Source organism: Meles meles, chromosome 6 (assembly GCF_922984935.1).
Source record: "Meles meles chromosome 6, mMelMel3.1 paternal haplotype, whole genome shotgun sequence".
NCBI classification, from domain to species: domain Eukaryota; kingdom Metazoa; phylum Chordata; class Mammalia; order Carnivora; family Mustelidae; genus Meles; species Meles meles.
The window spans coordinates 64287673-64315615 of record NC_060071.1 but is presented as its reverse complement, the minus strand read 5'-3'; the positions used below and the strand labels follow the sequence as shown (position 1 = coordinate 64315615).

The window sequence follows — 27943 nt, the reverse complement described above, 5'->3', positions numbered from 1 at the left end:
ATAAACTTTCTATCATGATACTACATTCTCAAAGCTTCACAGATGAACCATTTCCTCAGGACCTCATATTACAGAACTAATGAAATATTTTTCTAAGCTTACTCACATATTAGTGTTTAAATTCTGTTTTCTATGAACTTCTGGTACTTTTCTAAAAAGATTTTATTTATTTATTTTTGAGAGAGAGAGGGCATAAGCAGTAGGGAGAGGCAGAGGGAAAGGGAGAAGCAGACTCCCTGCTCAGCAGGAAGCCTGACATGGGGCTTGATCCTGGGATCATGACTTGAGCTGAAGGCAGCCACTTAACTGAGCCACCCAGGTGCTGCCTTCTGATACCTTCTTTCTTTCTTTTTTTTTTTTTAAAGATTTTATTTATTTACTTGACACAGAGAGAGATCACAAGTAGGCAGAGAGGCAGGCAGAGAGAGAGGGGAATCAGGCTCCCTGCTGAGCAGAGAGCCCGATGTGGGGCTCGATCCCAGGATCCTGAGATCATGACCTGAGCTGAAGGCAGAGGCTCAACCCACTGAGCCACCCAGGCGCCCCTCTGATACTTTCTAATCTTCATTTCTCCATCTATAAAACTCAATTTGAATGACAGGTTTTATCCTCTCCAAGTTATCCAAATGAATGTTCCCTCAACCTCTAAAACAATCTATAACCTCTTTTCATAAATTCAAATTCTCACTTCTTCATCTTGAGATACTGGGCTTGACCTAGGCATTCTCTCAACCACTAAAGAAATGAACTCTCAGCTTTTACATATCCTCATAAGCCAAGAAAATTCAGGTGAGCTTTTCTTCATGCAGGTTGTCTAACAAAAAGGTTTTTTTACCCTTAAGATATTTAGACTGGATTTAACTTTTTTTTTTTTAAAGATTTTATTTATTCATTTGACAGAGAGAGATACAAGTAGGCAGAGAGGCAGGCAGAGAGAGTGAGAGGGAAGCAGGCTCCCTGCCGAGCAGAGAGCCCGATGCGGGACTCGATCCCAGGACCCTGAGATCATCACCTGAGCCGAAGGCAGCGGCCGAAACCACTGAGCCACCCAGGCGCCCGACTGGATTTAACTTTCAAACTACATATACCCTGCTGAGAGATTCTCCTAAGGCAAAACCACAATGACAGATTGTACAATTACATTAATTTTTGTACTACTTCCCGTTTCATTTTTTGTGATTTGTTTTTAAGTCTAGCTGTTAGTCAAATAATCCCTTAACATTCTAAATAGGAATATTTCCCTAGCTCTATAATTGGAAATAATCAATTCTTGCTCATTCAAGACTAAAATTAAAATTCAACACTCGTAACTTAAAAACACATTCCTTAGTTCAAGACAGAGCTTACCTCCTGATCTTGTGCAGTATCACTAAACTTAATCTCACTTTTCCTGATTTTTTTCTCATTCTGCATATCATCCTCTTCTTGTATCCAGGTTCTTTTTTGGCTATTGCAGGTTTCTCTTATTTTATTTTCAGATGGCGAAACCTCTTTTTGATATGCTTCATTCAAAGACTTTTCCTCAGTTTCTACGGTAATAGAACCTGAGGAATTAATCTCACCAGGATATATAGGAAGGTTTTCCTCATTTATATATTGAGATGGACTTAAGGTCAGTTTAGCTGCAACAAATTCAGTGCTTGACTCCTTACTGAAGACTGGTTGAGCTTCTAAGTGATTTAAATCAGTTGTGTCTGCTTGAAACTGCTTCAGGTCATTAATACCAGTGACACTACAATTTCTCTTGTTTGGCAATCTGGGCAAAAATATTCCCAGGGAACATCGCCTCACTTTATCTTCTACAACTGTCGTGAGTGGTACAGAGTTAGTTTCAGTTCCATTATGAGAAATTTTACTTTCTTCATCTCTATCATCTTCAACATTGCTGGGCATTGTGTTAATACTATGTATTTCTGTAGCTTGCACTATACTCATATGATTGTGTGCCTTATTTGTTAATCCAAGTAATTGTTCTGGGGAAGGTGGTACATGAGGAGTTTGGAAATTTAAAAATTCTTCAGGTTTTCCATTCAAATTATTCAGATGAGATCTGACACTACTAAAACTTGCAGTATTAGATGCAATTGTAGGATCCAATGCTTCTCTAGAATTAGCATGAGATTGAATAACTTGCTTAGGCAAGTCTGAATTACTGTGGAAATCTGTATTACATTTAGCTGCCTGAATATTCTTCCTTGGCTCTTTTTTACAGGCTATAGTAAACTGTTTGTCATTATTGAGCATTTTGGACTCATTTTCACATGTAGGTACAGAGGAATTTTCTATGACAATATTTAAATTCTTATTTCCAGCAAGAGATGATATCGTTTCATCTTTATTCACAATTATCTGTCCTTGTTGAGGCAATGGAGGTAGCTGGCTTGAGAGATGAGGCTGAGAAGTAACACAAACATCATCAACAAAGGTCATCTTTAAATTATGTTCTGGCATATCAACAAAGCCCTCCATTTGATCTTCTGGGAGTTTAAAAGATACTCGTTTTGAATTAGGTTTAGTTATCTCTCCCAGATCTTGACTAGGTAGTAAAGTTTGATTAGCTATTAAATTTGGGGGCTCCTTAATCAGATCTTGCTCTTTGAGCACTGTTTTAACACAGTCTGGGTGTCCTTTGATATTGGTTCGAGTCACTTTTTCCTTTTCTAACAAAGAACAAGAAGCAGAGAGAGGCAGTCCCTCAGATTTCAAGTAATATTCATTGGCTAAATTGTTTACATAAGTAAGATCATTTTGCACTGGACAATTACTGGTTTTCTCATCTTTATCACCTAAGGACATGGCACTCCCCTCCAAATTATCAAAACATGAAATAGCATTTTGTAAACGGGAATAATTATTACTGGATCCACACATAGCAGTTGCATGACTATTTGTAAAATCCGTATTTCTTCCATCTGTACTATTTAACTGACAGCTTCCAATTTTGGCTTTTTCCAGTGTACAAGCCTGGTCTACAACACTCCCCATGACCTCTTCATCCACAGTGCTATTGAATTTGATAATTTCTATCTCACTTTGACCCCCAGACAATGTATTAGTAGGAACAGAAGGTATCACATGATGCTTTTGCTTAGTGTAAAGAACAATTTTGTTTTCTATCGCAAGTGCTTGTTTTTCAATGTTTTCTTGAACAGAGTTACCATCATTATGAAAAGAAATACCCAAGATTTTTCCATTAGCTGTTCCAAATTTAGGGTACTCTTGAAGAATTTTCTCCGTGTCTTGACAATCAATGAAAACAGTATGGGACTTGGTGACATCCAGATCATTGTGATTATCTACAAACATTACAGTTTTGTCCATTGGCCTGGTAGTTATTTTAACTGGTGAGACAGTTTTACATTCTAAGGCAGTTGTGTGACTTCTAGTCATCTCCATGTCATCCTGCCCACATGTATACAAAACAGTTTCAGAATCTCCTGCCAAAGGTACCAAATGGGAATCCTCTCTATCTTCCAGGGCAGTTTTGTTTATTTCTACTGTATAGCTCTGGGTGATATCCATATCATTTTTATCATTTTTGGAAAATGCAGCAGTTTTGTTATTTTTTAGTCTAAGGCTCTTCCTTCTCTGACTTTTGCCTGATATAGTTTCATTCAGAAATTCAGGCTTTTGTACATCTTCATTATTTTCCCAAAAGCTTGATTTAGACACTTCCATATGATCACCAGCTATAAATCCTACAGCTTTCTCTACAGGACCATTGTTAGACCATCCCCTTGCTAGTGTTAGTTCATTGACTTTTGCTGCTGAATGGTCACTTTCACCATTCTCTGGAAAGGAAACATTCTCCTCAGTAGAAGCACGTGACACTTTTGGTTTTTCTAGGCTATTCCTTTTGGATACTTCAAAGTCAAGTCTGTCTGCAAGCACAGTCCTCTCCTTTGCTTGGTAGTCAATGAAAACAGTGTGGGACTTTGTCATTTCCAGTTCATTGTAATTATCTATAAACATTACAGTTTTTTCTATAGGCCTAGTGGTTATTTTATCTGGTGAGACAGTTTTACATTCTAAGGCAGTTGTGTGACTTTTAGTGACTTCCATGTCATCTTGCCCACATGTATACAAAACAGTTTTAGAAGTTTCTGTCAAATGGGAATCTTGTTCATATAATAAAGCTTTATGATTTATTTCCACTGTATAACTCTTGGTGATATCCATATCATTCTCATCACCTTCTGAAAATACAATAGTCTTATTAACTTTTTGCCTGCCAACACTTTTTCTTCCATAAATTTTGACATCTTGCTTTTCATTCAGAAATCCAAGTTTTCGTATGCTTTTGTCTTCTAAAATGTCTATATTATCATTAGAAACAAATACTCCAGTTTTTTCTGTAGGACTTTTATTACATTTTTCAACATTTATAGCTATCTTTCTGTCTACTGTTGTTAGCTGGCAGTTAATATTTTCTAAATTAGTCTTATCCAATTCTTGTACTTCAGAAGGACCAAATCCAATGACAATAGTGTGACTCTTGGTTAGATCCATATTTTGTTCCTCCTCTGAACAAATAATTGTTTTGTTATGGGAACAGTCAGCTGTGGGATTGCCTACACTTTTCCTCAGTGGCTCAGGCAGTTTAGAATTCTGGCCTGATACAGATTTCACTGTGTAACTGTTAACAGCAATATTATGATTTTTCATGATAGACTGTCCTTCTAATGAAAATAGTGGCTCTGTGGTAGGAAACAAAGATGCCTCACACGAAACTGTATTTTTATTATTTCCCAGTTCTATTTGTTTCTCAAGATTTCTGTGGCTTGTTGCTATGTCTTGATTAATATCAGCTGACTGAGGAGAATCTTTACCAAGATAGGGTGCAGTCTTTAAAACTTGATCTTTTTCTTTACTCCAGGTGTCAGTTGGAAAGATTTTAGATATTATGTCTGGCTGTTGGGATGGTTCAGTATGACTTTTGGTCATTTCTTTCCATTCATCTGAAGGGCTTTTGCTGTGAGAGTGAAATTTACTAGTATTCTCAGATATTAGATTGCAAGATACAAGAGGAAACTGACTTTCCAAGTTAGCTGTGTGATTTTTAGTCAAATCCATATCTTCACCTGTGAAGATTTCAGTCTTTTTGCCAGTCAATGAAATAGACAAAGAATTTGCCAGGCTCTGCTGTAATCTTCCCTTAGATACATGAGGAACTGAGCTACAATTTATATTCATTTCCCCATCCTCTGACCTGCTTATGAGATTTTGGAGCACCATTTCTTTTTCAGATATTGGTGTGTCTGCTCTCTGTGTATTTGTGTGATCTTCTTTAAAAATCTGATTATCTATCACAACTGTATGACTCCTGGTAATGTCCATGCTATCCATTCCTGAATAAATAGTTTTCTCTGTGAGAAGAGATATGGCATCTGGATTGGGATAAGTTTTAGAATAATTACTATCATTCTTGAGCAAATTATTCTCTTCTCTCATACCTGAGAGACATTTGGTCAGTTCCATGGCATCATTACTACCAGAACAGAAAAATGTCTTATAATCTTGAGTAGCTAGGCTGGAACATATAGATCCTGGAATTATAGCCAAAGTGCTGGCATCTTGGTTAGAAGTCTGTGTGGCTATGTGTGTTTCTGTCCCTGTAATATGATTTTTGGTAATATGTATTTCACCATTAGGGTTTAAAGAAGGGTCTTGAAAAGGAGCATTTGGTTTATTCTTAAAGACTGTCTTCCTTCCTGGATCTTCAGTTCCATAATCTGTCATAACTTCCATCATGACATTTTGAGTTTGATTTTCTATATTAGATAAATTATCTGCTGAGGGTAAATTTTGTATAGTGTGATTAGTTGTCAAGTCCATAAAATCATTGCCATAAATTGTAATATCATCACCTTTAAATTCCCTTAAGCTGGCCTCAGTGGATGTGGGAACTAAAGTCTGAATATTGGCTGTATGACACTGGGTGAAATTCATCCCATCATCTTGTTCTCTAAAGATTCTAGTCATATTATTACTATTTTCATCTACCTTAAGAGACACATGCATTTGATATACAGAAGAGGCCCTATTTGATTCTTCGGGATGAACAGATATCTCAAAATTTTCTTTATCAGGTCCTGTAGGAAAAGCATTAGATTTTCCTGTTTTCAATCTTTTTATGAAGTCATTAAAATTTATTTTCTTTTCTGAAGAAGTGCTTTGATCCATGGAAAAATTTAATTCTTTTTTCATTCCTGAATCCTTAGTATGGAGCTTTAAGTTAGCCAGAAATGATGTAGTATCTATCTTAGTGGACTTTTCACTTTTAGTACAATCTAAAAGGCCTTTGTTAATCATTACAGTGTGACTTGTTGTTAGGTCCATCTGGTTTTCATCCGAAAAGATGACTGTTTGGTCATTTGCATGTTTCCTTTCATGGTTGTGTTCTGTAATTGAAATCTATAATGAAAGCAAAATATAGGAGATCAGATCAAATGCAGTCGTTTACAAAGGTATTTTATAATATGTACTATATAGAGAGTACTATATAAATAATCCTCAATGATTGTTTCATTATACACTGGTTTGTTTGAAACAATGGTGTGGTGTGTAGCATGTAATTTGTTATTACATTTTTTTTCAAAGTTTGTAATGCCTTCAGTGTTTTTCAACAAATAAAAGATCAAGGTTAATTATATACCAACTAGAATGACTAAAAATGAAAAAGACTGACAATATCAAATGTAACTATAATGAAAATTCTAATTACTGTATTAGATAGGTCATTCTCATTCTAAGTAAAATAGACTTAGAAAGGGCTAAGAGCATGATGGCTAATTTATAGTACACTCTACTCTTGGAAGTTGGGTTCTCTTTGAATCTTAATGCAATGACTTTATTTGTAAGGAAACAGTCTAACTCCTTGCTACTCAAAGTATGGTCTGTGACCTAGTGCACTAGTATCATCAGGAGATTGTTAGAAATATAGAATCTCAGGGCCTGCCTTAGATACACTGAAAAAGAAACCATATTTTAAGAAAATCCTGCATATGCCCACTATAGTTTGACAAGTTCTGATATAATTAATATATTTCCCTATTATGTAAACTGGCAATGATTGAACTGTCCTTAGTTTAACTGAAAAGGTAGGAAGTTTTCCAGTCTATGCTGGTCTACTTGAGTAAGTAATCCCTAAATCATGCCACAACTATTAATTTTTTTGTGTGTTAACTATAAGGGAGAATAAAATAAAAGGCATGTGCATGAACTCATACCTCTCTCTGTTGCATCTGGGTCTGAATGGGAGCACAAAGCAATGTGTTCATCCCTATTGAAAAAGAGGAAAAAACTACAGTCAATAACAAAAAAATATATATCACCAAGAGCCTGATTTTTCTTTCCTTATATTCTTCATCATTCATGAGTATTTCTGAAGTTTATTTCAATAATATCTTTTTTTTAAAGATTTTATTTATTTGAGAGAGAGAGACAGAATGAGAGAGAGAGACAGATTGAGAGAGAGAGGATGAGAGGAGAGAGGTCAGTGGGAGAAGCAGACTACCTGCTGAGCAGGGAGCCTAATGTGGGACTCGATTCTAGGACTCCAGGACGATGACCTGAGCCAAAGGCAGTTGCTTAACCAACTGAGTCACCTAGGTGCCCTATTTATTGAAGTTTTATCAGTTAATAAGCCCTTCATAAGGACTTAAGTATTAATAAATTTCATTAAGACTTCTGATTGACCCTTGGAGTACCTGGGTGGCTCAGATGGTTAAATCACCAACTCTTGATTTTGGCTCAGGTCCTAATCTCAGGATCTTGAGATCAAGCCCTGCACTGGGCTCCACATACTGTGGGGAGTCTGCTTCTCTCCCTCTCCCTTTGCCTTTTACCCCGTATCCTCTCTCTCTCTTAAATAAATATTTTATTTTTTTAAAAAAGATTTTATGTGAGAAAGAGAGAGAAAGCACAAGCAAGGGGAGGGGCAGAGGAAGAGTGAGAGAAGCAGTTCCTACTGAGCATGGAGGCTGATGTGGGGCTTGATCACAGATCCGGAGATCATGAACTGAGCCTAAGTCAGACATTTTACCAAGTGAGCCACCCAGGTGTCCCTAAATAAATCTTAAACAACAACAACAACAACAACCCATAATTGTCCCATTTTAGGGACAGAGAGATCTGTGATTACTGTATTCCCTTTGTGACTGAAATATTTTTAGGATGTAGTGATTTTAAAGGGGGAATTTTAAAGGTGGAAAGTTTGGACTACTTTTTCCCCCTTTACTTCTATATTTTTATTCCCTGGATAGTATAGGTTACATGGTAAAGAGTACCAATTCATGAGACTGAAATGTTAAAGTAAGATTTTGAAGCATCTTTTATTATGTTAAAGAATCCAGATGTTACTGTGATGAGATGTGCATTTTATAAAAATAACTCCAGAGAAGGAGGGAAAAAGTAGATTTAAGAGAAGATGAGCCAATGAGGAGCTGCTGGAATAGTGCAGGTACAAACAGGATAAGAATTTCTGTTTGGGAAAAAGAAAATGAGAAAGAAAATAAAGGATTAGACTCAGGATACTTTAGAATTGAAATATAAAGATTTAGGTAACGGATGGACTTTGGAAATAAGGAAGGGACTGAAGATGCTGCAATAAAACAGGAAATACATTTTATAATACTCAAGCTTAAAGACATTTCTCTAGAACATTTAAAAAAGTTTTTATTTAAATTCCATTTCATTAACAGTGTAATATTAGTTTCACATGTGCAATACAGTGATTCAACACTTCCATACAACACCCAGTGCTCAGCATAAAAATCTTCAGAACATTTTAAAGAGTTTATGACAATCTTGACTGAATGTGATGAAGTAATTATAGGTCTTTTGTTAAAAATCTTACTTATATAAAAAGCTTTCATTCACTTATTCAACAAATACTTACTCGGTACTTATGTGCCCCAAAACTCAACTCCCTACTACGCCACAAAGAACACACAAAATTTCTGAACTCAGAATTCCTAATTCAATTAAAGAGCCGGAAGTAAACACAATGTGATAAATTCTACAAAAGACTGAGAAATAAAAGGGGTATTATAACATTATAGGACAGAGTGACTCCTTGGTTTTGTCAGAAAAGGCTCCATTTAAGCCAGTACAACTTGATGATTTGTGGTACCAGTCTGTGAACTGCTTGTTACCAGTTCATGAAGAAATAAGGAGACCATAGCCAATGTAAATTATGTGATATTTCCTTCATCAAGTAAGCTTTACTATGAAAAAAATGTCAGATAACTAAACAGTAGCTTACTGCCATAGTTGATTTATATTCTAGTGCAAGCTCCTTTTCGGTCATGGATTATAACAGTTTGTGGACTAGCTACTTTGTTTTTGTTTTTGATTTTGTTAAGATTTTATTTTTTTTTTTTTAAGATTTTATTTATTTATTTGACAGATAGAGATCACAGGTAGGGAGAGAGGCAGGCAGAGAAAGAGAGAGAGGAGGAAGCAGGCTCCCTGCCAGAGAGCTCGATGCGGGGCTCGATCCCAGGACCCTGGGATCATGACCTGAGCCGAAGGCAGAGGCTTTAACCCACTGAGCCACCCAGGCGCCCCAAGATTTTATTTTTAAGTAATCTCTACACCCAATGTGGGGCTCAAACTCACAACCCTGAGATCAAGAGTTGCATGCTCCACCAACTGAACCAGCCAGACACCCTGGACTGGCTACACTGAATAGCACTCAGGTTAAGCACATGAATACTAGGTTAAGTGAAAAATGAGAAGATTGATAGGCAACGTGGAGTGGGAAGGGCACTTCAGAGAGAAAAAACAGCATTTACAAATGGATACACAAAAAAAGTTGACATGGAGATCTATAAATACTTCCTAATGGGATAGAATAAGATATCTATAAAGGACAAGAGATAAGGTGGGAGAAGTCAAGTGAAATTTTTAAAGAGTTTTCAAAATCTATGCCAAAGAATGTGGGTTTTATCCTGTAAGGAAAAAAGTGTCATTGAACAATTTTAAGTTGGGAGGTAATATCAGATTTAGAAATATGTAGAATGGATTACAGGGATAAGAAACTAAATATAATAGCCTATGAAAGAATAATGAATAATAAAGATTTGAACTCAAACAGTGGCAGAAGGAATGGAGAAGAGGTAAAAGATTTGCAAGATATTTAAGACAAAGAATAGAGAGTAAAGACAAATGGATATGGGAAATGAGGAAAAAGTTCAAAAATGACTTTATTTCTGACTTGAGTGAATGAATGACTGGGAATCCAAAATAAAGAAAACAAGTAGAACAGCAGGTTTGGCAGAAATAATAGTAAGTTTGTGAAATTTCATACTGAAGATTTTGTATAAAGAACAGAGCTATTTCCATTTTTTCCCATAGTTCTTTTACACATTACTTTGTATGAAATTTGGCTGAAGAGAAAGTTATGCGGTAGGAAAAGTATTCTGGTCATACTCACCAGTAATCTCACAGTAGTTATCTTCTGGATTCTTATTCCTAAAAATTAAAAAGTATTTTAAAAATCTGTACCCCAAAGGATTACCAAGAATCACAACATTTGAAAGAGTAGGGAAGATGAAAGGTTTTCATAGGGTAACTGGTAGAAAAATAGGACATCTGTAAAAAGACTCATCTAACTCTGGCAGAAAAAATTACAAGGCAGTTAAAGGACCCTTTTCAGATTGGTCTTAAGGTTTTGTCAATTTCAAGGTACTATAAAAAATATGCTTAAAATATTTTTTTTAAAAAGAACAACCTACAAAGCAATTCATTTTCGAGAGATTTAGTCTTCTAAAAAAGCAAATAAAAGAAAACAACCCAAATATCCATCATCAAGGAGCTGACTGAATGTTGATGCAAACATATAACAAGTTATGAAAGACTGAAGTGTATCTATATGTAACATAGAAAGTGCTATAAGACATTAAGTGTTCTCATTTTTGTCTTATTAAGAACAAAACCTAAAGATAAATATGCACTTGGATATACATTTAAGTTTCTGCAAAGACATCTAAAATTATCGGGGCCACTGAATGGCTTAATCAATTAAGCATCCTACTCGATCTCAGCTTAGGTCTTGATCTCAAGGTTGTTGAATTAAGCCCCATGCTGGGCTCTACATTCAGTAGTGGTTAATTGTGAGGAGCCTAAGCTCCTCACAGAATTTTCTGAATCAGTATATCAGAATTTTCTGAATCAGTATATAAAAAGAATCTTTTTTCCAGCTCAACAGTAGCTCATTACATGGAAAATTTATAATTTATTTAACCAGTCCCTTACTGATAGATCCTTAGGATCTTTTACATTTGTTATTTTTTGTTATTTTTGTTTTTTTATTTTTTTTATTTTATTTATTTTATTTTTTGTTATTTTTGTTTTTGTTATGTTTTGTTATTTTTATTTGTTTGAATCATTTTTTATTTATTTTTATTTATTTGAATAATTTGTTATGTTTTTAAAGATCTTATTTATTTAACAGAGAGAGAGAGGAGCACAAGCAGGCAAAGCAGCAGGCAGAGGGAGAAGCAGGCTTCCTCCTGAGCAGGGAGCCCTAAGTGGGACTCGATTCCAGGACCCTGGGATTATGACCTGAGCCAAAGGCAGACCCTTAGCCGACTGAGCCACTCAGGTGCCCGTACATCCTTTGCTATTACAATTAACACTGCAGTGAATAACCTTATATGTTCATCATTTTAAACATTTACAAGTATCTTGAAATAAATTCCTAGATGTGAAATTACTGATCAAAGGGCATGTGTATTTGAAATTTTGAATGATACTGCCAACAGCCTTCTTCAATTTATATCCACTAGCAATGAGTGACTTTTTACCTATATTCTTTTTTTAAAGTTCTATTTATTTATTTGAGAAAGAGAGGGAGTGTACAAATGGGGGGAGGAGCAGAAGGAGAGGGAGAAGCAGACCCCCTGCTGAGAGCTGACTATGGAGCTAGATCCCAGGACCCTGTGACCATGACCTGACTTGAAGTCAGAGGCTTAATGGATTAAACCACCCAGGTGTCCCTTACCTATATTCTTAACTGATTAGATGAAAAACTATATCTCAATAATAACCTAACTTTGTATTTCTCTTATGATGAATGAAAAATAAGCATCTTTCCATTTGTTTAAGAGCTATTGGTATTTATTTTTCTATATATTAATATAATAAGAAAAACTAATGAAAAAAACTGAAAACTTGGTTTTATTGTTTTGTACTAACTTGTATTTAAGGAGTTTTTTGGTGAAAGTAGAGTGTTTCATCATTCTGTTAAAAGGATATGCTATATAATGTTCACACTTAATCAGAGATAGCTGCATATTAAATTCTGCAAAGAATGTGTTTTCTAAATTAATCCTAAGTATTCCACAAAAGGGTCACAAAAATTTTTTAAAAAGACTATTAATTTAGAAAACATTGCATTTGGGGTACTAGGTGGCTTAGTCTGTTAAGCATCTGCCATCAGCTCAGGCCATGATCTCAGGGTCCTGGGACTGAGCCCAGTGCTGGGCTCTCTGCTCAGTGTGGGGAGCCTATTTCCACCCTCCCTCTGCCGCAACCCATGCTTGTGCTCTCTCTTTCTCTCTCAAATGAATAAATAAAATATTTTAAAAATAAATTAAAAAAAAAAAACCAAAACGCTGCATTTGGGCGCCTGGGTGGTTCAGTGGGTTGGGCCTCTGCTTTCGGCTCAGGTCAGGATCTCAGGGTCCTGGGATCAAGCCCGGCATTGGGCTCTCTGCTCGGCGGGGAGCCTGCTTCCCCCCCCCCCCTGCCTACTTGTGATCTCTGTCTGTCAAATAAATAAATAAAATCTTAAAAAAAAAAACCAAAAACACTGCATTTGATAAGAATAAAGAGCTTTTAAAATATAATTCGAATCACATTTTCTTTACTTACTGTATAAACAGAACATTTTCTCCCACTTCTTTTTCTAAAAATAAAATAAAAAGTAAATGTGTTCAAGGATATACTGATAAGGCATTAGAAAAATTGCATAAGAACATTAACAACAACAACAAAAAAACATTAACAACATTTAGAAAAAAGAAAATTACTAACTATCCACCTTACTTTCTGCCCCCATAGCTCAAGCTATACTTTTTAAGCAATAAGACAGTTTTACCTGTTACCTGGTTAAATAGTTACAGTAAAATTTAACAGAAAACAGATTTGCAGGGATAGCAATAACATATTTACCTGCAATTTCTGACTTTCTTACTATTTTCATATGAGACTCTGTCTGGAATACTCTAGAAAAGAAAAGAAAGATTACTGAAAATCTGCAATTTTAAAAAAATGACTTTATTTATTTATTTGGATGGGGCACAAGCAGTGGCAGGGCTGGTAGCTGGGGGGAAGAGGAGAGGGAGAGGGACAAGCAGATTCTCTGCTGAGCACGGAGCCCAATATGGCTTGAGGCTGGGCTCAATCTCAGGCTCTGAGATCACAACCTGAGCGGAAACCAAGAATCTGACACTTAACTCACTGAGCCACCCAGGTGCCCCTGAAAATTTGCAATTTTTAATTAGAACCCTATGGTGTTAATTTATAGTGTATTTTGAGATAAAGATAACTGATTTCAGCTTCCTCTTTGCTACATCATGTACTATTAATATTTCAAATGCCAAAATTCATTTACATTAAAATCTGTTTATGAACTCTGACAAAAATCATTTTATCCCTCTCAAAAACCTAAAATATTCACTCTATTCAACAAAACATTTCTTTTTTTTTTTCATTTTATTTATTTTTTCAGTGTAACAGTATTCATTCTTTTTGCACAACACCCAGTGCTCCATGCAAAACGTGCCCTCCCCATTACCCACCACCTGTTCCCCCAACCTCCCACCCCTGACCCTTCAAAACCCTCAGGTTGCCCCAACCTCCCACCCCTGACCCTTCAAAACCCTCAGGTTGTTTTTCAGAGTCCATAGTCTCTTATGGTTCGCCTCCCCTCCCCAATGTCCATAGCCCGCTCCCCCTCTCCCAATCCCACCTCCCCCCAGCAACCCCCAGTTTGTTTTGTGAGATTAAGAGTCATTTATGGTTTGTCTCCCTCCCAATCCCATCTTGTTTCATTCAACAAAACATTTCTTAAGCACTCATTATATACATGGTGCTATATACTAGAGTCCGATACACGATCCTTGATATCAACGAGTTTTCACTGTATGTAGAGAGCTGAAGTAATAATTATAAACATTACTTCACTGACTTTGATTTTTTTTTTTAAAGATTTTATGTATTTATTTGACAGAGAGAGAGATCACAAGTAGGCAGAGAGGCAGGCAGTGAGAGAGGGAGAAGCAGGCTCCCCAGACGTGGGGCTCGATCCCAGGACGCTGAGATCATGACCCGAGCCTAAGGCAGAGGCTTTAACCCACTAAGCCACCCAGGTGCCCCCACTGACTTTGGTTATTAACAGTTCAGATAAGGTGGCACGGAGTCTAGAGGAAAGGATCTCTTTTGATTGGGATGATTAAGCTTTTGGGGAAGCAGCACTTGATAACTGCCTTGAAGAATCTGGCTAGTTTATTTTTGTTCTAATATTAAGTATCATTCATTATTGAGAAGCTATTCTTTTTTTTCTTTTAAGATTTTATTTATTTATTTGACAGAGAGAGATCACAAGTAGGTAGAGAGGCAGGCAGAGAGAGAGGGGGAAGCAGGCTCCCCGCCAAGCAGCGAGCCCGATGTGGGGCTCGATACCAGGACCCTGGGACCATGACCTGAGCCGAAGGCAGAGGCTTTAACCCACTAAGCCACCCAGGCGCCCTGAGAAGTTATTCTTAATAAGAAAGAAATTTTAGTTCAATTACAGGGGTGCCTGCATGGCTCAGTCAGTTAAGCATCTGCCTTTGGCTCGGGTCATGATGCACGGTTCTGGGATCTATCTCTACATCCCTGCTTGTCAGGGAGCCTGGTTCTCCCTCTCCCTCTGCTCCTTTCTGCCCTGCTCATGCTCTCTCTCTTTCAGATAAATAAATAAAATCTTAAAAAAAAAAAAAAGAAGAAGAAGAAAATTTAGTTTCAGTTATAAAAAAGCAGTGGACATTTGCGTACCTACTGTGTGACAAGCACTCTGTTCTTTATATACATTTTTAATGATTATAACAATTATTGGGGCTCCTGGGTGGCTCAGTGGGTTAAAGCCTCTGCCTTCAGCTCAGGTCATGATCCCAGAGTCCTGGGATCGAGCCCCACATCGGGTTCTCTGCTCAGCATAGAGCCTGCTTCCTCCTCTCTCTGCCTGCTTGTGATCTCTGTCTGTCAAATAAATAAATAAAATCTTAAAAAAAAAAAAAAAGATTATAACAATTATCATGTTATTTTGCAGATGTAGATATTGAAGGTCGTAAAGGTTTAGTAACTCCCAGGGTCATATACCCAACAAGTGGCAAAGCCAAAATGCAAACCCAAATCTGTATGATTTCAAACACCTGAGCTTATAACTACAAACCAATCAATAATTGAAACAACTTTTCTTCAAATGATTTACAGTAGAACAATAGAAAGCTTTTTATTCAATATGAGTAGTATCAGTAGTTGGTCCTTTAATAAAAAAAAATAAACTTAAAATGAGGAATCTTAACTGAACCCAACACAATTTAAATATTAAAAAAAATTAAAACATATAGTGGATTTTATTTTTTTATTTTTTAAAAGATTTTATTTATTTATTTGACAGACAGAGATCACAAGTAGGCAGAGAGGCAGGCAGAGAAGGAGGGGAAAAGCAGGCCCCCTGCTGAGCAAAGGGCCCGAGGCGGGGCTTGATCCCAGGACCCGAGATCATGACCTGAGCCAAAGGCAGAGGGTTAACCCACTGAGCCACCCAAGCGCCCCATATAGTGGATTTTAATTTGCAAATTTTTGAATGTCAATCTGAAGTCTTTACTTTTGAGAGGATCTACTGATACAATTTTAGTGTATTTAGTGTATAAGGTGGAATAAACAAAGAAACTTTTTTTTTTTTAAAGATTTTATTTATTTATTTGACAGACAGAGCTCACAAGTAGGCAGACAGGCAGGCAGAGAGAGAGGAGGAAACAGGCTCCCCGCAGAGCAGAGAGCCCGATGTGGGGCTCGATACCAGGACCCTGGGATCATGACCTGAGCCGAAGGCAGAGGCCTTAACCCACTGAGCCACCCAGGCGCCCCCCCCAAAGAAACTTTTTTAAAAGATTTTACTATTTGACAGAGGGAGAGAAAGAGAGAGAGAGGGAGAGAGAAGGAGAGAGAAAGATCACAAGCAAGGGGAGCGGCAGGCAGAGGAAGCAAGGAGCCTGACATAGGGCTATATACCAGGACCCTGGGATCAGGACCTGAGCTGAAGGCAGATGCTTAACCTACTGAGCCACACAGAAGTCCCAACAAAGAAATTTTCAAGTAATATGAACAAAGAATCCTTCTAGATTTTCATGGAAGATTTCCCTGTGGTTGTCTCACCCATACCAAATTTGAAATAATTTTTAAAAATAAACTCACCTTTATCAAGTTTTCCCTAGCTGTTCCTTACAATGTTCACAGAAATAACTTTGTCTTTGAACTAATTTTCATCAGTTTATGTAATATTAAATTAAATTATGTAATTACAACAACTTTAACTAGATAAACAAGACAAATACTTCTTGGTAAGCCTATCAATCGATTCTCAGGATCTGAAGTTTATGGACAGGAAAGAGCACTCTTTGTGCTGTAGATATCAGCATATTTTACAAGGGTAATGGAAAATATAGGTTAATTCTAACAATTGATTGAGGTGGGAATTATTATTATTATTTTTTAAAGATTTTATTTATTTATTTGACAGAGAGAGAGATCACAAGCAGGCAGAGAGGCAGGCAGAGAGAGAGGAGGAAGCAGGCTCCCTGCCTAGCAGCGAGCCGGATGGGTGCTTGATCCCAGGACCCTGAGATCATGACCCGAGCCGAAGGCAGCAGTTTAATCCACTGAGCCACCCAGGCGCCCCGAGGTGGGAATTATTAAGAGAGTTTTACTATGCTTGTTTCTACATCTAGAATCCTATAATTCTTTTTTCAATTAATTTAACAAAGATAATCTTTTGAAACACTACTCATTGTTTAATAATACTATTTGTGATAATATTATAGCGTTAAATATAATAAATATAATAGTGTTAAACTGACACTATTTGTGATAGTATATACTGTCTTATTTTGGCCATGCAGTAACACTATGAAATATGTAAGAACTATTATTTTCATCCTAAAAAAAGGAGGAAATTGATGCTCTGTTAAAAGACTTGAACTAGGGACTATTTAGTAGTAAGTTAGAATTGTTCCAGTTTTTTTCATTTTGAACCTGAAATTCCTTTCAATACCCCAGGAGCCATTTTAAAGGAAAGTAAGTATAATGAATAGATTATATCCAAGGAAAGAAAAGGGTGGACTAGGTCTAGTAGTATTTGGGAAAGTTTATCAGAAGAAGTGGAAAAACGAGTAGACTAGGAGTCAGGAGACCTATTTTACAATTGTGGTTCTGTCACTACTTACATTACCTTGGGAAAGTCATATCATGTCCCTGGCTTTAATTTTCTCACTAAAACATAGAGTCTGGACTATACTTACTCATTTAGTAGGCTCCAGGCATGGAGCCCAATATGGGGCTTGAACTCACAATAGAAGACTGAGATCAAGACATGAGCCAAGATCAAGAGTCGGATACTTAACCAACTAAGCCACACAGGTGATCCTACTTATTTTTTAAATTTATCATTATTATTATTATTTTTAAAGAATTTACTTGTTTATTTGAGAGAGAAAATGAGTGGGGGTGGTGGGGGGAGGATGCAGAGGGACAAGAAGACTCCTGGCTGAGCATGGAGACTGCAGCAGGCTCACACAGGGTTGGATCCCATGACTGCAAGATCATGACCTTCGCCGAAGTCACATGCTTAACCGACTGAGCCACCCAGGTGTCCCATAATTTATTATTATTATTTTTAAGTAAACTCTACCCCCAACATGGAGCTTGAACTTATGACCCTGAGATCAAGATGAAGTCGCACACTCTACCAACTGAGCCAGCCAAGCACCCCAGGGTACTTCTCATTGTAACATTCCAACATCAAAAACACAAATTTGAGTAGAAAATGCTATTTTCTCATATATGTATATATATGATATGGATAAACAGGATAAGAATCCTATGCCAGTTACTCTTATTGTTTCCAAAGTTCCGTGTTGACTTCCAAAAATGTTTATTAGCCAAGCTCATTATAAAACAAACCAAATAAACAGAATAAACAGCAAATCTTAAAAAAAAAAAAAAAAAAGGAAAACAGGAAGAGAAGCATTATAATAACAATCAGACAGGGCACTTGGGTGGCTCAGTTGGTTAGGCCCCTGCCTTCAGCTCAGGTCATGTTCCTGGAGTCCTGGGATCAAGTCCCGCACTGGGCTCCCAGCTTGCGGGGGGAGTCTGCTTCTCCCTCTGACCTTCTCCCCTTTCATGCTCTCTCTCACTCTCTCTCTCTCAAATAAATAAATAAAATCTTTAAAAAAAATAACAATCAGGGGCGCCTGGGTGGCTCAGTGGATTAAGCCGCTGCCTTCAGCTCAGGTCATGGTCTCAGGGTCCTGGGATCGAGCCCCGCATCGGGCTCTCTGCTCCGCGGGGAGCCTGCTTCCTCCTCTCTCTCTGCCCGCCTCTCTGCCTACTTGTGATCTCTCTGTCAAATAAAAAAAAAAAAAAAAAAAAAAAAAAAAATCAGGGGTGCCTGGGTGGCTCAGTGGGTTAAAGCCTCTGCCTTCGGCTCAGGTCATGATCCCAGGGTCCTGAAATCGAGCCCTGCATTGGACTCTCTGCTCAGCAGGGAGCCTGCTTCCTCCTCTCTCTCTGCCTGTTTCTCTGCCTGCTTGGGATCTCTGTCTGTCAAGTAAATAAATAAAATCTTAAAAAAAATAAATCAGACATACCTACAAAATACAGTCTAATCCTACAAATAATAAGGGTAATGAGAGGAAAAATACCAACAACGTGAAAAATACAAGAATATAATGATTAAGAATAGTCTGATGAGAAATAGTCAAAAGTCTGAGCCCTACCTCTTAAAAAGTATGAGAACTTGAACAAGCTACTTAAACTAAGCCTCAGTTTCCTTATTCATAAAATGAGATATGACTATTAGGATTCAATGAGCAATGAATGCATATAGTAGCATACCTAACACTGTAAATATTCAATAATATTAGCTATTAATAAAAAATCAAATTATGACATATATAAACCCACTTTCAATGATTTGACACAGGTGATCTTATATTAAAATGATCATTTCAATATGGTAATTTCAGGGGCACCTCCCTGGCTCAATTGGAAACATGTGATTCTTGATCTCAGGGTCATGAGTTCAAACCCCACATTGGGTGAAGACATTACTTAAAAATAAATACACTAAAAAAATATGATTATTGAAATGACACAATTTTTCTGGAAAAATAATTCCAAAAAAAGGCACATTCAAGATCCTCAAGATCATCAAGTTTTCAAAACCTAAGAAGAAGGGGTACCTGGGTGGCTCAGTTGGTTAAACATCTGCCTTTAGCACAGATTATGATCTTGGGGTCCTGGGATCCAGCCCCATATCAGGCTCTCTGCTCAACCCTCCCTCCCCCAGCTTCTGCTCTCTCTCTCACTCTCATGCTCTCTCTCTCAAATAAATAAATAAAATCTTAAAAAAAAATTTTTTAAAACCTAAAAGGAAAATAAAAAGCTTTTAGAAGTTGCTTCTAGGAAAGAGAGAATATTTCTAAAATATTCTCAGCACAGAGCCCAACATGGGGTTGGATCTCATGACCCTGAGATAATAACCTGAGCTGAAATCAAGAACTGGATATTTAACCCAATGAGCCACCCAGGAGCCCCCACTGTATTTATTTTTTATTGTACTCTCTTGAGGCATTGATGAAGGTGTTTTGCAATGACCTGAAAATCCAAAGATGCCAGACCAGAAAAGCCCTGATAGCAACAGAATGCCTAGAAGATGACATTCCATGTGTCCCCTTCCCTGCCCATGACCATGGGATGAACACATACTGACCTCCACCCATGACGACGTGTTGCCTGCTGAATTATACACATACCCCTGAATCTCTCCTCATAAAAAAACTCTAGGTGTCCATCTTGTAGGTGGAGAGGTCAGTTGTTAAGTCTTAAGCCTGCCACCTTCCCCAGCTGCCAGCACTCCAAATAAATTTCTTTCTCTTTTCCAAACCTCTGTCTCTGGAGTTATTGGCTTCTCTTGTGATGAGTTTATCCAAGTTTGTTGGCAAACCCAGCCAGGAGCTATGCTTTAAATTTGTCCAGCCCTCTCTGGCTTCCCTAGGGTGAAGGAGTTGGCTGCCACAGTGAGCCAGGGTCACCCATTCGTTTCCTGAGTTAACAGCTGTGGTAAATAGGTAGATTTATAGATTTGGTAACAGAAAGGCCTAGAAACAATGATTAATTCATTAGTGAGAAGAACCTATTGCATCTAGGTCTGAGTCAGATAATGCATAAAATGAACATGAATATCTTGGTATACTTTAAAGCAAAGAAGCTATCAAATATTATTGGAGTTATGTCAAAAGGTCAGAAACTAATCTGAAGAGATTTCACTCATCAAAGATAGAATAATTTGAGTATCAATAAAAATACTAACTATAACAGATTAAACATATTAAATGTGTTTTTAAGGTCATGATTTAGATATTTAGACATTTAAGATATTTGGAAAAAAGTCCTTATTAGTCGGGGCGCCTGGGTGGCTCAGTGGGTTAAGCCGCTGCCTTCGGCTCAGGTCATGATCTCAGGGTCCTGGGATCGAGTCCAACATCGGGCTCTCTGCTCCGTGGCGAGCCTGCTTCCCTCTCTCTCTCTGCCTGCCTCTCTGTCTACTTGTGATCTCTCTCTGTCAAATAAATAAATAAAATCTTTAAAAAAAAAAGTCCTTATTAGTCAACTTTAAAGGATACTAGGAAGCAAACTCATTATACTGAAACTAGTAAATAAAGACACCCCTGCCCAAAAATTTAACATGCCTTTCCTATACGAACCATAATTCAGAAAGATAATGAGATTATTATCAATTAGCAAACTCTAAAGAAATAATGGGTCTAGGCAATGATCATCAATGGTTGTTAACATCACAAAAAAAGGTAACTGATAATCAAGTGCTGTCTGATGAAAGCACAGGAAGAATTTTTGTGGAAAACATTTGGTTTAAGGCAAGTCAAGCATTCCAGATAGAGTAACCAATTGGCAGGAAATCTGAGTAATGTATTACACAATATTATTCCATGTGGGTATAATCAGTAAAATCCAGAATGTGGGATATTCTACTTAAAAGAATAAATTATAAGGGGGTGCATGGGTGGCTCATTCAGTTAAGCGTCTGCCTTCAGCTCAGGTCATGATCCCAGGGTCCTGATATGGAGCCCTTTGTCAGTCTCTCTGCTCAGTGGGGAGTCAGCTTCTGTCTCTCCCTCTGCTGTTCCCCTACTTGTGCTCTCTTGCTCTGTCAAAGAAATAAAATCTTAAAAAGAAAAAGAATGAATTATAAGAAAAAAAAGGAAGAGGGAACCAAGAGATTAGGAGATTTAAGAAACATACGAACTAAATGGAATATGTTAACTTTGTTTGGATACTGAATCATACCAATTATCTCAGAAAAAAAAAAAACTGAGGCAGAGAAATGTGAACAGTGGCAAGATATTTGATGATACCATGGAATTACTGTAAGGATTTAAAAGATGTGAAAACAGTATTGTGAACATACTTTTTAAAAATATTCTCTATCTTTTAAAGATATAACTAGTGAAATATCTGGGATTCACATGAAAATAATTCGGTGGGAGGTGGAAAGGGAAGTAAATGGGGGGGGGTATAGTATAACAAAAGTGGTCACAGTTGACAACTGTTGTAATTGCTAAATGGCCTGAGTTTTCATACTACTTTTCCTACTTTTGTGTATGTTATAAATTTTCAATCATAAAATTGAGAAAAAAGGGGGAAAACTGTCTTTTTTTGTTAAACTTCCCAATGACCTCTCTTTTTAAACCTCCACTTCCCTTATATAGGTGCCTTGAATCTAGCGATGTTTTAAAACAGTATTTAATAACTACATTGGATTTATCCCAGGAATACAGAGATAATCCAACATCCAAAAAGTTTTTTATTATATTAAAGTGTGAAAAATTCTATAGCTATTTTAATAGATGCTCTACAACTATTTATTATTTTTTTAAGATTATTTTTATTTATTTGACAGACAGAGATCACAAGTAGGCAGAGAGAGAGAGAGAGAGAGACAGAGAGAGAGGAAGGGAAGCAGGCTCCCTGCTGAGCAGAGAGCCCGATGTGGGGCTCGATCCCAGGATACTGGTATCATGACCTGAGCCGAAGGCAGAGGGTTTAACCCACTGAGCCACCCAGGCGCCCCTCTACAACCATTTAATAAAACCCTATACCCATCCTTGATTAAAAACAAAACAAAAATCTATAATACAGTTAAATTTACCCAACGATAAAGGAAGAAGAATGGGTGTACTAAATTTAACAAATGTAATTTGGCTTAACTACTTTAATTAAGAATGGCTACTGATTAAATTTTTAAAAATGTTTTAAATGTGAAATGTGAAATTTTTGTCTCTTTTTGGGTATGTGTATGTATGTGGTACTAAGTTTTTTCTTTTTTTTTTTTAAGTTTGTGGTTTTTTTCTTGTTTAAGTAATTTCTACACCCAACGTGGGACTGAAACTCAAGACCCCAAGATCAGGAGTAGCATGCTCAACTGACTGAGCCACCCAAGCACCCCTTGATTCAAGGCTCAGTCGGTAAACCATCAGACTTGATTTTGGCTTGGGTTATGATTTCGAAGTCTTGAGATTAAGCCCAGTGTAGGGCTCTGTGCTCAGTGGGGAAGTCTGCTCGGGATTCTCCCTCTCCCTCTTTCCACCCCAGCCCCCGTGCTCTGTCTCTCTAAAATAAATAAATCTTTAAAAAATGTTAATTCAGAGGCGCCTGGGTGGCTCAGATGGTTGGGTGTCTACCTTTAGCTCAGGTCGTGATCACAGGGTCCTGGTATCGAGCCCTCATCAGGCTCCTTGCTCAGCAGGGAGCCTCCTTCTCCCTCTGTAGTCCCCCTGCTTGTGCTCCCGCTCTCTCTCTGACAAATAAATACAATCTTTTAAAAAAAAAAAAGGTAATTTACACAAAATAATCTAACAAACACAAGGAATAATCAATGCCCAAACAGAAAACTAAATCTGGTTAATTTTACATTACCAAAAAACACCAAAAGAAAACATGTGAAAGAAAAGTCAGTATGAAACAGGAAAAAATGATTTATTAAATCAAATCTTGGCCACACCTATTCAAAGAGTAAACAGACAGAAGCATCCAAGGCTTTGCAATTGATGTGTATGTAGCTCCTATGGAGATGGATAAATTACATTTCAGAGCCTGGTGCCATTAAACATTCAGAATCATCCAAATAAATAATAGCACAGATTCCATAATCAATAAGCCATATTTACATTACATTATAATTTTTTTTTTTTAGGTAGAATGTTTCTAAGGAAAGTACTAACTACTCAGTACTCAGATTTGTTTGTTTCTCATGATGTTTTTAGTAGTAGCATTCTATTTATACACAAATTTCTAGTGAGTCTGTTAAGTATAAGCCCATCTCTATAAGATGACCCATTTTTGGTAAAAACAAAAATATGGAGTCTGCAAAGCCAAGGCCAAGATCCAAGAACTCAGTAGCAACTTTACCAAGGAATACACCACCTAGGGAATTTTACTGGCAGGAAACAGCTAGTCTTTGATTATACCAAATCTTACCATTTTTCTTTTTTCAAAATTCAACATATATGAAATATTGACAACTCATGTATATCTGGGAAGACATTGATGAATTTATGGATAATAGATTAATAGAAAAAAGTTATGATGGGGCGCCTGGGTGGCTCAGTGGATTAAGCCACTGCCTTCGGCTCAGGTCATGATCTCAGGGTCCTGGGATCGAGCCCCGCATCGGGCTCTCTGCTCCGTGGGGAGCCTGCTTCCTCCTCTCTCTCTCTGCCTGCCTCTCTGCCTACTTGTGATCTCTCTCTCTGTCAAATAAATAAATAAATAAATCTTTAAAAAAAAAAAAAAAGTTATGAAACAGTTAAAATTACTCTCAACCAACAACAGAAAAGATGTTATGTATCTATGGTTTGGAACTTCCCAGCAACCAAAAGATGTCACATACAGAATACCATTCATTGCTCAGACATGGTGAAACTATATACAAAGGTATACCAGGCAAATGAAAACAAAACGTAGAAAAGGCAAAAATCTTATTATTAGTCTATGTAGAATTTGGATCAAAAAGCAATAAACAAAAGCCCAAGATGAGAATTCATAATGCTAGAAAGTACAATTCTTTTTTCCCCCCTCTTCTTAAAGATTTTATTCATTTATTTGAGATAGAGAATGAGAGAGAGCAGGAGCAGGGGAGCAGAGGGAGAGAGAGGAGTAGGCTTCCTACTGAGCAGGGAGCCCAAAGTGGGACTCGATCCCATGACCCTGGGATCATGACCCCAGCTGAAGGCAGATGCTTAAGAGACTGAGCCATCTGGGCACCCCAGTGATGTTGAATCTTTTTATTCAGGAACTTGTTATAAACTTCATTTGCAAAATTTTTTAGTATTCTTCAGTAATGGTTTATCCTTTTATGCTTTTATTATTAACTACATAGCAAGAAAATATAACACAATGGGGAAAACACACATTTGTCTTCTATCTGGTTATTATTTATATAAATAGGAAATATACTAATTTTCATATAATAATTTTGTATCTTGCTACTTATCCATACAGGTATTTCCATTGATATTCTTATATTTTCCTAATATACAAGCATTTAATCTGCAAAAGGTAACAGATTTATCCCCATCTTTCCAATTTTCAGAACTCCACTTCCTTTTTTTTTTTTTTAGAGGTTTTTACTTATTTATTTGACAGACAGAGATCACAAATAGGCAGAGAGGCAGGCAGAGAGAGAGGGGGAAGCAGGCTCCCTGCTGAGCAGAGAGCCCGATATGGGGCTCGATCCCAGGACCCTGAGATCATGACCTAAGCTGAAGGCAGAGGCCATCCAGGTGCCCCTCCACTTCCTCTATTTTTATTAGCACATTCAGAACAAAGTTAATTTAACAGTGGTAAGATACAGCTGTTTTGTTTCTGATTTATTAGAGGTGATGCTTTTAATGTTTCTCAAGCATAATATAAAAACCATTTAAATAATAATTCTCTAATGCTTATGTAATTAAAACCCAGATTACCCAAGTCAGTTATTACTAACATACCTGGTTTTATGCACAAAAAATCATTACCTTTAACATTTTAATCATTCCTCCTTCCAACTTACTTTATAGTATCTGCAAAGCTGACTCGACGAGAGCTCTTCTTATTTCTCAAAGCATTAGATTCCTAAGGGAAGAGAGTATATGGTATAATTTTCTTTTTTAATTCAAGTCAGTTAACATAGAGTGTATTGTTAGTTTCAGGGTAGAGTTTAGTGATTATCAGTAGCATATAACACCCAGTGCTTATTACATCAAGTGCTCCTTATTGCCTCTCACCCAATCACTGCATTCCCCCCAATACCTCCCCTCAGTTTGTTCCCTATAGTTAAGAGACTCTTATGGTTTGCCTCTTACTGTTTTTATCTTATTTTTTCTTTTCCTTCCCCTATGTTCATGTTTTGTTTCTTCAATTCCACATGAATGAAATCACCTGGTATTTGTCTTTCTCTGACTTATTTTGCTTAGCATAATACCCTCTAGTTCTATCCACATCATTGCAAGTGGCAAGATTTCATTCTTTTTGATGGCTGAGTAATATTCTAGCATGTGTGTGTACACCACATCTTCTTTATCTATTCAACTGTCAATAGACATCTGTATTTTCTTTCTGTATCTTCATAATTATGGACATTGTCGCTATAAACATTGGGGTGCATGTGCCCCTTCGAATCACTCTCTTTGTATTCTTTGGATAAATACATCATAGTGTAATTTCTGGGTCACAAAGTAGTTCTAATTTTAAATTTTTGAGGAACCTTCATACTGCTTTCCAGAGTAGCTGTACCAGTTTGCATTCCCACCAACAGTGTAAAGGGTTCCCTTTCTCCACATCCTCCCCAATATCTGTTGTTTTCTGAGTTGTTAATTTTAGCCATTCTGACTGGTGTGAGGTGGTATCTCATTGTGGTTTTGATTTGTATTTCCCTGATGATGAGTGTTGTTGAGCATTTTTTCATGTTTCTGTTGGCCATTTGTATGTTTTCTTTGGAGAAATGTCTATTCATATCTTTTGCCCATTTCTTAATGGGATTTTTTCTTTTTTGGGTGTTGAGTTTGACATGTTCTTTATAGATTTTGGGTACTAGCCCTCTATCTGATATGTCATTTGCAAATATCTTCTCCCATTCCACAGGTTGCTTTTTAGTTTTGTTTATTGTTTCCTTATATGGTATGATTCTTACTGAAACTACTGTGAATTAGGTCTCCAAATTACTATTGACAGAGACCAAGTCTTATTCTGAGTTAATGTGGTATTATTAATTTTGGTAATTATTTATTTCTCTGAAATATCTCAATGCACTTAAAAAGCGTGAATATGATTTTCCATACCAACACAAACAACATATATTTAAGGAAGGTGATTACTGTCCCTTACTTTTTCTCTCTCCTTTTAAATGAACGATTGTTTTGTTATTAAGAATAAGAAAGGGGCACCTGGGCAGCTCAGTAGGTTAAGGGTCTTGGTCAACTCAGGTCATGTTCCCAGGATCCTGGGATCGAGCCCCATTTCAGTCTCCCTGCTCAGGAAGTCTGCTTGTCCTTCTTCCTCTGTCCCTCTCCCTGCTCATTCTCTCTCTCTCTCTCTCAAATAAATAAATAAATAAAATCTTAAAAAAAAAATAGGAACAAAGACTGGGGACAGAGCAAGTAATATGCGGCCTATTATGGTAAACTTACTATACTATATTTTTACGATTTAAGAAAAAAATTTAACTGTGGTAAAACACATACAACAAAATTTAGCATCTTAACCAGTTTTTTAAATAAATTTTATGGGGTGCTTGAGTGGCTCAGTTGATTAAGCATCCAACTCTTGGTTTCAGGTCAGGTCATGATCTCAGGGTCATGAGACTGAGCCCTGCATTGGGCTCTGCAGAGCTCAGCATGGAGTTTGCTTGAGATTGTCTCTCTTCTCCCTCTGCCTTTCCCCTCTGCTCTCAAAAAAATAAATCTTTAACAAATTTAATTTTTATTTTAAAAGTGGCCAGAACTCTTAACTTTAGATCTATACTCTCAACAAATTTTTAAGTGTATAATACAATACTGTTAATTATAGGCACAATGCTGTGTAGCAGATTTCTATAACTTACTTTGTATAACTGAAACTTCATACCTGTTGTTAGCAACCCCCATTTTGCCCTCCTCTATAGTCCTAGCAACCAATGTTATGCTCTCTGCTTCTATGAGTTTGACCATTTCAGATACCTCATATAAGTGGTATCATGCAGTATTTATCCTTCTGTGACTAGCTAATTTATTTACCATAATACATCTTAACCATTTGTAAGGATACAGTTCAGTACTGTTAAGTAGGTATACACTGTTGTAAAACCAATTTCTGGAATTCTTTTCATTCTGTAAAACTGCAACTCCATATCCATTAAATAAGTCCAATCGCCTAGCTTTAGGTAATTCGTAAGTGGAATCATAAAGTATTTGTCCTTTTTTTTTTGGACAGAGAGATAGCACGGGGAAGGGCAAAGGGAGAGAGGGAGAATCTTTTTTTTTTTTTTTTTTAAGATTTTTATTTATTTATTTATTTATTTGAGAGAGAGAGAGGGAGAATGAGAGAAACAGAGAGATCATGAGACGGGACAGGT

General features: G+C 37.0%; 1 protein-coding gene across 3 annotated transcripts in view; it reads right to left on the bottom strand.

Moving 5' to 3' along the window:
• The window catches only part of KNL1 (kinetochore scaffold 1), a 77283-nt gene that overhangs the window by 32840 nt on the left and 16500 nt on the right, over window positions 1–27943 (bottom strand). Inside the window, exons 5-10 of one of the 3 annotated variants that reach the window (XM_046010222.1) lie at window positions 25406–25467; window positions 13180–13232; window positions 12880–12913; window positions 10439–10476; window positions 7230–7282; window positions 1348–6414 (exon numbers count right to left, since the gene is read on the bottom strand). In XM_046010222.1, the coding sequence (XP_045866178.1) occupies window positions 1348–6414; window positions 7230–7282; window positions 10439–10476; window positions 12880–12913; window positions 13180–13232; window positions 25406–25467 (5307 nt within the window). Of the gene's footprint in view, window positions 1–1347; window positions 6415–7229; window positions 7283–10438; window positions 10477–12879; window positions 12914–13179; window positions 13233–13255; window positions 13263–20647; window positions 20654–25405; window positions 25468–27943 lie in introns of those variants that run through there. The other 2 variants (XM_046010223.1, XM_046010224.1) reach the window with 2 other exon arrangements.